A 10,990-nucleotide genomic window follows, 5' to 3' on the forward strand; every position below is an offset into this window, starting at 1 on the left:
TGATCCAAATATCAACTGCCTGGATTCTTCCAGTTCTCCTAGACTATTGAGGTCACCCTGTCCAGCCTCAGTGCCAACTGGGAAACCACAATCTTCAACTACATTTCTTATCTCTCAGATCTGTAAGGATTCCTGGGGTTTTTGTCTCTCATTATTCATAGTCTCTGCTCTGAATCCTACCTTATGTTACTGCTTCTTTCTTCTTCATACTTGGCCTCATTCTGGACATTGCCCTGATTATTTCAGTTCCCCAAATGGCCAATAACATGAGACTGAGCATGTGGCAGACTTTTATTTTGAGGGTACGTGCTGTGGACTGAATGTTTGCCTTCTGCCCAAATTCACAATTTGAAACCCTAATCCCTAATATTATGGTATTTAGAGATGGGGCCCTTAGGAAGTAATGAGATCATGAGGGTAGAGACCTCATGATGGGTTAGTGTCCTTTTGAGAAGAGATAAAAGGGGATTTTCTTTCTTTTTGCATGCACACAACAAGAATAGGCCACATATGGACATAACTAGGAATGAGGCCTCACCAATACTGAATTATGCTAGCATCCTGATCTTAGACTTCCAACTTCTAGAACCATGAGAAATAAATTTTTGTTATTTTAGTCACCCATTCAATGGTAATTTGTTATAGCATTCCAAACTAGACAGTGATAGAGTGATTACATGGTATAACTATAGAGACGAAACAAGAAATAGAATATTAATCATCACCTTTCTAACATTCATTACCAATTTCCTACCTTCATATAATTTTTGCTGTCCATATAACCTCCTTAAGTTTTGGCTGCCTTCATCTTTTTGTCTCTGGTCCCCTTCTATCTTCTAGCCTCCTGCTCACTATTCTAAACTAGACATGTAATTGAGCCTGTTTTTAACAGGAAGGACTTTCTACTGTGGATGACTACCATTTCACAGCACAAAATTTTAAAGGAGCTCTGCTAACCTAAAAGACTTTCTACCATGGTGTCTAAAATTTAACAGTAAGGGGAAAAACTAGCAGAAGCTCTGTAATGTTTTTCTTTTGACATGATCAAAAGTTTAGACAAGATTCCTTCTTCCTGGTTAAAGCATAGTACATGGAATATTTTGTTCTCCTTCCTTTAGAAGCATAGATTAAACACAAATGATCCTTGTAGTCTTAATGATAATAAAGTGAAACAATTCATTGTAAAGTGATAAATAGGAAAATGTATTCATACAAAAAACTTTTAGGGGCACCTGGGTCCCTCAGTCGATTAAGCATCTGACTTCTGCTCAGGTCATGATCTCACAGTTTGTGAGTTCGAGCCTTGCATTGGGCTCTGTGCTGACACCTCAGAGCCTGGAGCCTGCTTCAGATTCTGTGTCTCCCTTTCCCTCTGCCCCTCCCCTGCTTGCACTCTGTCTCTCTCTCCCTCAAAATAAATAAACATTAAAAAAAGTTTAAAAGAACTTTAAGTAGCTTGGTGAGTCAGACTTTGTGCTCAAGATTTTCACATGCTCTATCTCTAATTTTACAACAACCTGATCGTTAGATTTTAGTCATCTAATTTCACATATTGCTAAGCCAGTGAGTGGCATTCAGATAGAGATGCTGACCAGCAGGTCACTAACATTTCAAGTGTGTACTCAGTTTAACAAGTTAATAATCTATTCACTTTCATATACTCTGAAATGATAAGGATTTCAGTAACAGACTCACACTATCTTAATCCACAAAAGGGTAATATATAATCCATAAATCCAAAATTTTAATTTATAATGGCACACATTCATCCCCAATGACCATAACTTTTGTGTACTACATCCTTAAGGACTACTTCTTTCCTCCAGAATCAATGTATTTGAGGGTCAAACTATTAATCAGAAATATATTATTGGAAAATAGAAGGTTTGCTTAGAGATATTTTACCTAAATTCAGAAAACCATGATTAGCTATGACTACCCCAATGTCCCTTCCAAGGAGACATTTTTAATGCAGACCACCCTCTTTTCCTTGACACATATTTTCTTAAGATCAGTTAATACTACCGGTTGACACATAATCTAGCCATTAATTCATGGAACTGAGAAAGAGTCCATTCCTCAGACTGCTGGATTGCCCCAAATCATAGTTTGTATACACTACAGAGGAAACGGAAGGCCGAGATTAAATGACTCATTCAGTGTTGCAAGGATAGCAGGTGCTCATTATTTTTGCTTCTGTACCACAGAGGAAGAGCCACTGTTTAAACTAAGAAAGGCTAACAGCATCAAGAGCTATTCTAGGGAAAAAGTGAAATCAATATGAGTGAGTAGGTCCTTGATTTATAAGAGGAATAAAATTATTAATGTGTAATCAGGACACAACATATTGCTAAATATGTATTTACAGCCTGTTCCCTTCTCTCACTCTCATTGGAAGGAAAGATTTTTGCCCTCTGCATCAGATTCTGGACTTTCATTCGGGGTAGAGAACCTTAGTAATGGGCAAAGAAGAGAAAAAGTTTAAAAAGAAATCCAAGAGGCTGAGTTCATTTACATAAGAGCTGGGAGTGAGGGTAGTAAAATGGAGAGCAAAAAACTTTATGGGCTTTTTGTCAGGGAGGACATATTTTGCTGCAAAATGGCAAGTGAGAAGCAAAGAATAAAAGATTCTAGAGCAGCTTCCATAAGGAAGGATTGGGGAACAGAAACTAGGAGTTTAAAAATTATATAGCTTTGTGTTATGAATTAGATTCTCTTTATTAATCTTTTCATAAGGCAAGAAAAGAGTAGAATTATTTTTAATTACACTTGGCTAACTTTACAGGATTGTGTTTCTTTGAGTGAAACACCTTGGCAAGGCTAGGTCACTTGAAGCCCTGGGATTTATTTGGATTACAGTTGGAGGAAAGACACATTGTTCCTGAAAATTCATTTATTTGAAGTAAGGTTGGCTCTGGCTTCATGGGCATTCAGCCAGTGCAGTGGCACAGGACCACATGTTTGCCAACTGTAGTCTGAACTTCTTGATAAATCTATCTCAGAATTTGTGCTAGAGACTTGTTTTGTAAGTGAGGCGCAGTGGGACAATGGAGCATGGGTGTAGAGGTTGGCTAGTTGGAGTCAGTCCATGTCTGGGAGTGGGACATAGTGGCGGCTGTCCTAATACCAGTGATCTGGGGTATTAAATGGCACAGCAGATACAGTTTCCTGCAGTCCTTGGTACAGAGGGTTAAAGATCCTTGGGGTCACTCATTTGCCCAGAGTTGGGCCAGTGGGAAGGGGAAATGCCTGACTGACTTTCTCTAAAGTGGCTGGTGGGAGGGTAACCCCTGCTTGGGACCTGAGGCAGCACGTGTGCATGCTCATCATTCCAAGACTGGATCCTCAGGGCCTGGGGGTAAGGGGAGGGGATGTCTTTTCTCTCCCCACAAGTAATCTCATGGCCTAGAGTACTCCTTTGACTGGCTTTTCCTTTGTGGGCATGCTCTTCCTACTTCTCGACTCCTGTGTCTGACTTGTGTTTGTCTCTTCTGGTCAGTTCAGGGGGCCTATGGGATTGAACCACAGAATACAAACAGGGTAATTTTGGTGATTCCCCACATCAATTAAATACTCTAGTATTTCCATTTAGAACTGGCACTGCATAGGATAGTAACATTCAAGCTAGTAATTTAAAATTTTAATTTTTCTTTACTTAGGATGACATTAAGCAGCAAAAAACCCCCCAAAAACCCCAACATGATAAGTAGGGAGAAATCAGTGGGAAAAGGATAAAGCTTTATATTTTAGTTCCTTTAATGGCATCCCCCTCCTCCCACCCCCCCACTCCCCCCCTACTTTTTGAGCAAAGGGCTCTATTGTTTGTTGTTGTTTTGTTTTGTTTTGTTTTGTTTTTACTTTGCACTGGGACTCACAAATTATGTAGCCAGCTTCTAGGAGGGAAATTTGTAAGACATCATTGCTAGAAGAAGGGAGACGGCTGGCAGAAATAGATTCAGGTTTGAGATGGAAATGAAGTCAAGATGCTTTACTGCTGGAAATGGTGGAATTACTTTCGGTGGATAAAGTGCTGCAGAACACAGGATCCTACTAGAATTCTGTGGTATGGCAGGTTATATCTCAAGCCATGACTTCTACAGTGTATTTATGAAATTTTTCATTTTCTGGGAAATAGGTCATTCCATTAACTGCAGCATGGGGTGTTGCTTGAATATAGAAGCCATTTGAATATACTTGCACTTACTGAATTTTCCTGAGACCTTTAATTCTTTATCTAGAATCATAGATACCATATAATTAGGATGGTGTTTGTGAAGTTGTCTAGTCTACTATATTTCCTAGTCCCTCTTGCATCTAAATAGGATCATGTGATTAGTTATGGCCAATAGAAAACAAGTAAATGAAAATAGGGGTGTCATTTCCTTGGGTGTACTTTCCTTGCTTCTTCTTTACTCTTTTGTGGGTCAGGTGCAGAGATATCCAAGGCTTAGGGAATGGTAGAGCCACAAGATGGAGGAAACCTCAGTTCCCCAATTGACACATGGAAGAAAGCTACCTGGAATATGTTTATTGAACTTGGCCATGTAATGAACCAGTAAATAAACTTCTCTTGTGTCAAGCCTCTAAATTTGGGAGAATTTATTGTTATATAACATGTAGTTTACTCTAGCAGCTTTCATCAAACTCCATAACAGATTGTATGTAACCTTTAAAAAAATGAATCTATTCTCTAATTTTACAGATGAGGAAATCAAAGTCTTGGTACTTAAGTTACTTTCTCATATAAATGTAAATAGAAGAATCAGAGACAGATACTAGAGCTCCTGTCTTCCAGTCCAGCTCACGTTCTACTTTTTGGTGATAAATTCTAAACTTAGTAAATATTTGTCTATGGCATGCTTTTGGAAGCATTATTAGGTAGAGAACTGCGATAGCATTTCTTACTTAAAAATCAGCACTAAATAGTCAATATATATTTTTTCATGTTGTTATATTGAATATTATTCAATTTTGTTAAACATAAAATCAATCTAGGGGCGCCTGGGTGGCGCAGTCGGTTAAGCGTCCGACTTCAGCCAGGTCACGATCTCGCGGTCCGTGAGTTCGAGCCCCGAGTCAGGCTCTGGGCTGATGGCTCAGAGCCTGGAGCCTGTTTCTGATTCTGTGTCTCCCTCTCTCTCTGCCCCTCCCCCGTTCATGCTCTGTCTCTCTCTGTCCCAAAAATAAAATAAACATTGAAAAAAAAAAAAAAAACATAAAATCAATCTTTTTCTTTTAAATGTAATTTTAAAGTTTCATAAAATTTCAATCTTTTGCTGTGCATATTTAATTTAATTTTTTTTATTTTTAAAATATGTTTATTTATTTAATTAGAGAGAGAGAGAGAGCACAAGCAGGGGAGGGGCTGAAAGAGAGGGAGACAGAGAATCCCAAGCAGGCTCTGCTTTGTCAGCGCACAGCCCAATGTGGAGCTTGAACTCACAAACTGTGAGATCATGACCTGAGCTGAAATCAAGAGTCAGATGCTTCATTGAGCTACCCCCTCACACCTGTCAAAATGGCTAAAATTAAAAACTCAGGCAACAACAGATGTTGGCGAGGATGTGGAGAAAGAGGAACCCTTTTGTACTGCTGATGGGAATGCAAACTGATGCAGCCACTCTGGAAAACAGTATGAAGGTTCCTCAAAAAACTAAAAATAGAACTACCTTACGACCCAGCAATTGCACTACTAGGTATTTATCCAAAGAATACACATGTGCTGTTTCAAAGGGGCACATGCACCTCAATGTTTATAGCAACACTATCAACAACAGCCAAAGTATGGAAAGAGCCCAGACGTCCATCAACTGATGAATGGATAAAGAAGATGTGACATTCATATATATATATGCATGTGCATGCATATATACACATGCATATATATACATATATATATTGGAATATTACATGGAAATCAAGAAAGAATGAAATCTTGCCATTTGCAACAACATGGATGGAACTAGAGTGTATTATGCTAAGTGAAATTAGTCAATCAGAGAAAGATAAATATATGACTTCACTCATATGTGGCATTTAAGATACAAAACAGATGAACATAAGGGAAGGGAAGTGAAAATAATATAAAAACAGGGAGGGGGAAAAACCATAAAGAGACTCTTACATACAGACAACAAACTGAGGTTGCTGGAGGGGTTTTGGGTGGGCTAAATGGGCAAGGGGAATTAAGGAGGACACTTACTGGGATGAGCACTGGATGTTGTGCGTAGGGGATGAATCACTGGATTCTACTCCTGAAATCATTATTGCACTATATGCTAACTAAGTTGGGTGTAAATTAAAAAAAAAAGTCAGATGCTCAACCAACTGAGCAACCCAGGCACCCCTATACATGTTTAATTTTAGATGAAAATTAAGACAGAGCTTGATTCACTTATGAGCAATGTTCTTGACGGCAAACTTTATTAGAATGTTCATTACAATCTCCCAAATAAAAAAGAAATGCCAATTATGAATGTTATAGTTTAAAATTGAATGGCATTTTTGGAGAATGCCAGAGACTTCTATGAACTCTACCACCAAAGACCCTGCTCCATCAAACAAAGGAATCAGATCAAGAAAGAAAAAAGCACAAGAGAAAGAATGTGGAAGTTGTCCCTCTGTGTGAAAATTGAATGGGAAGGGTGAAAATAGTCTGGTGCTTCTAGGTTTTGGGTAAAAATCCTGGTCAAAGAATATTTTATAGAAAGAAAATGCAATAATAGATTCTAGTATAAGTATTGAAAAAATATTTTGGGTGGAAAATAGTGATATGCAGTGTATGTTGAGAGTGATTCTCCTCTGGGAGGATGAGGAGGATTTCATCTTCTGTGTTAAGTACTTTGTAATTATAGAATTTTGAGATTTAATAATTGCTTCTGTAAACAACAAACTTTAATTTAGGACAGAGACGTGAATCAGATTATACACTGTGTCCACTCTGCAAGATTTGAGCAAAGTGTTCTAAAAATCTTATATCTCATAGTTAAGAGCAAAGTGTTCTAAAAATCTGTTGTATCTTATAGTTAAGGAAACTGTCAAAGGTGCGGTTTTAAGACATAAACTTGTCGCTTTGAGAAAATTTACACAAAGACTTCTAGGTAGGTAAGTATGTAGATAGATGGATAGATAGATAGTTGTTAGGATTATGTTTGTGACGTGGACATATCATCATCCCCTTTACTCAAATTTCCTTTACTGGTTATTCAGACTCTCTCATAACTATTTTCATAGTTAACACTGGTTTTACTACATTCTTGGAATGAGGGTGGAGATGGAGACAGGAAGGAGGAGTATTAACTGAGAGAGAACATTCTTCAAGGCAGGCCATGATCTGTAGAAATATCTCGGAGGTATCTATCTAAGGCACTCCTGTTCTTAATTTTTGTTGAAACCATGAACACCTCTTTGATGTACTGGGTCTGGTAATACACACCTTCTTCCTTTCCAGCCAGCCATATGAATTTATTTACATCACAAGCCTCTGCCAGAGGCCAGGAAAGAGATCTGTATAGTAATTCCAAACACAGTCAAAAAAGGAAGTGGCTCAGTAGTTTTCATAAAAGTCAATGACACCTATCAAATGGCATTAGAAATATTTAGGAAGGACTATTCACAGTTGCCTCAAACTGACATGATAGTACCTGTCTCAAATCAAATTGAACATCACTGGATGGTTTTTTAAACATTCATCCAAAGTCATGCAGTCAGCAAGACAGTTTCAGCTGCCCAGAAAAACAGATGTTAAGTGGTAAGTGGGCTTTGAAATAGAAATGAAGTCAAGGGTCTTTTATTGCTTTTGAGTGTTTAAAAAGCAAAACAATTTAAATGAAGGACATTCTTTTATATTGCAGTTTTTACTCATAATCACATTGTGTTGTCTGTGTGTGCAGTCCTATCTATTATAAAAGCTATTTCTACATAGAATTGCTAGTAAAATCAGCTGTATGACATTAGGCCTCTACTTACCTTACTATATTAGAAATAAACTGTTAGTTATAAAAACAAATGTATGCTGGGTAGGCAAGCATAAGATTAACTTTTCAATTTATAAATTAAACAATAAACGTGCCTTAATACATCATAAATTGATGTTCCATTTTTTTAAAAAAATTTTATTTATTTTTGAGACGGAGACAGAGCATGAAAGGGGCAGGGTCAGAGAGAGAGAGAGGGAGACACAGAATCCGAAGTAGGTTCCAGGCTCTGAGCTGTCAGCACAGAGCCCGATGCGGGGCTCGAACTCACAGACCGTGAGATCATGACGTGAGCCGATGTCGGATGCTTAACCGACTGAGCCACCCAGGCGCCCCTGATGTTCCATTTTTTAAAACCAAGTCTTCTTTTTACCTAAAGGAAGATTTTTTTTTTACTCTCAAAATAATACTCCTCTTTCTGATTTCCTCACTAGTTCTTATGTACTGAATTTAGACATGCTCAGTAAGTAGTACCAGGGAGCATCTTGCTGTCAAAGCATTTATTTTTGTTCAGCTACATTCTACTAGCAAGTCTTAGGGCACAAGCCTTTAAGAAGCAGTTTGCTCTCACAATCTCTGCCTCTGCAGTGGTTCAGTTGAGCAGCTTAGAGAGTCTTTTATTCATTCTCTCTTGTGTAAATCACCATCACGCCTTCCTAAATGAGACCAGAAGGCTCACTTAGCATTCTTACCCCACTTTGGGGTACAGTGACCTTTCCTCGTTGCTTGAGGGCAGTCCAGCCTCATGATTAAGATGAGATCTACCAAGAATGTAGGACTGATGTCTTGTTCTAGCACTAGTCAAGGGAGTTTGGCCAACTCATGTGTATATGTGGATGTATGTATGAATACACACTGTATGTATGTATTTGTATCTTTAGAAGACCAATGTGTATTTACATACACACTGTTTTTAAAGGACCAATTAATTTTAATTTTTATTTATTTAAAAACTTTTTTTGATGTTTATTTATTTTTGACAGAGAGACAGAGCATGGGCAAGGGAGGGGCAAAGAGAGAGGGAGACAGAATCTGAAGCAGGCTTCAGGCCCTGAGCTGTCAACACAAAGCCCGATGCAGGGCTCAAACTCAAGAGCCATGAGATCATGACCTGAGCCAAAGTTGGACACTCAACTGACTGAGCCACGCAGGTGCCCATGGACCAATTAATTTTTAAATAGTAATGAACATATTCTCCATGAGTACAAATTTCTGAGGTACAATGTAGTCCAATACTGTTTTGGCATGCAAAGCACTGATAGCCAAAACCCTGTTTATCAAGTCTTAGGCTGTCGCTCACATATTTCAAACTATATTCCATACTTTTTAAAAATGTATTAAGGCAGTTTTTTAAAGACTATATTAATAAGACTTTCTAAACTTTGAAAACAAAAAATTTAAAATAATCAACTGAATATATCCAAATACCCATATATTTGGCCTTAAGCATTAAAATGCCATGATATTTTTTTTTGGAGACCTCTTATCTCAATGCTTGAAGTCAGGGAGCTATGAGTTATGTCAATTATGAAAATAAGCATAGGTTCATAAATGGCATTGACATTGCCCAGGATTTTGTCCAGCATACGCTTAAAGGAATTAGGCAATGCACTTAATGGAAATCAGTGCCATACCTTCAACACATAAAATAGATTCTCTTAATTACCTAAACATGGGATTTTATATTTGGAGAGGCACAAATTTCTATTGTTACCCATAGATACTGGTATTTTCTTGGACTAATTTCCATTAAACGGTAAATATATGGTGACTTGTCTTACTTTTTTTTTTAACTACTTTTTATTACAACTGTGTTCCTCCCTTCATCAAGCTTCATTGGCTGTATCTTCTCTGTCCTAGCATTCAAACTTAGAGAACCAATCATGGTGTATTTCCTCAGGGCCCAAATCTAGGCTCTTTTAAAGAACTTAAGCTGATACATACAGATGGCTAACAGAGACATGAAAAGATGCTTAATATCACTCACCATCAGTGAAATACAAATCAGAACCATGATGAGATACCACCTCACACCTGTCAGAATGGCTAAAATTAACAACACAGGAAACAACAGATGTTGATGAAGATACAGAGAAAGGGGTACCCTCTTGCACTGTTGGTGGGAGTGCAAACTGGTACAGCCACTCTGGAAAACAGTATGGAGGATCCTCAAAAAATTAAAAATAGATCCAATTTGACAATAAATTTCATATTTGAAAAAAAAACAATAAAAAATAAAGGAAAAAAAGAAGTTGTGGTTTATATACAATGGAATACTACTTGGCAATGAGAAAGAATGAAATATGGCCTTTTGTAGCAAAGTGGATGGAACTGGAGAGTGTTATGCTAAGTGAAACAAGTCATACAGAGAAAGACAGATACTATGCTTTTTCACTCTTATGTGGATCTTGAGAAACTTAACAGAAGACCATGGGGGAGGGGAAGGGGGGAAAAAAGAGAGAGAGGGAGGCAAACCATAAGAGACTCTTAAAAACTGAGAACAAACTGAGGATTGAAGGGGGGTGGGAGGGAGGGGAAAGTGGGTGATGGGCATTGAGGAGGGCACCTGTTGGGATGAACACTGGGTATTTTATGGAAACCAGTTTGACAATAAATTTCATATTAAAAAAAGAAATATACAATTTGTAATAAAATATTTGGGTCAAATTCTAATTTTTCTACTTCACCCTAGGCAGTGAATCTTCCAGAACTTTAGGTTTTCATCCATAAAATAAGTAAAGATAAAATACATAAAGATAATCTTGCAATATGTCACAACATGGATGAGCCTCGGACAGCATTATGTAAGTGAAATAAACCAGTAACAGAAGGACAAATACTGAGTGGTTCCACTTACATGAGGTGTGCAAAATGTTCAAACTCATAGAGCAGAGACTGGAGTGATAGTGCCAGAGGCTAAGGGGTGGGGGGTGTTGCTAATTACAGATACACAGTTTCAGTTATGCAAAATGAGTAAGTTCTAGAGATTTTTGTATACCATAGTGCCTATAGAT

At 37.9% G+C, this 10,990-nt stretch overlaps 1 protein-coding gene across 1 annotated transcript in view; it reads right to left on the minus strand.

The window, feature by feature from the left end:
* Nucleotides 1-8,723, minus strand: part of CA1H11orf94 (chromosome A1 C11orf94 homolog) — a 30,540-nt gene extending 21,817 nt beyond the window's left edge. The window contains 1 exon segment of the mRNA XM_030328016.1: nt 8,669-8,723. Coding sequence (XP_030183876.1) covers nt 8,669-8,723 — 55 coding nt within the window.
* Between the last annotated feature and the right edge of the window lie 2,267 nt (nt 8,724-10,990).

Source organism: Lynx canadensis, chromosome A1 (assembly GCF_007474595.2).
Source record: "Lynx canadensis isolate LIC74 chromosome A1, mLynCan4.pri.v2, whole genome shotgun sequence".
NCBI classification, from domain to species: domain Eukaryota; kingdom Metazoa; phylum Chordata; class Mammalia; order Carnivora; family Felidae; genus Lynx; species Lynx canadensis.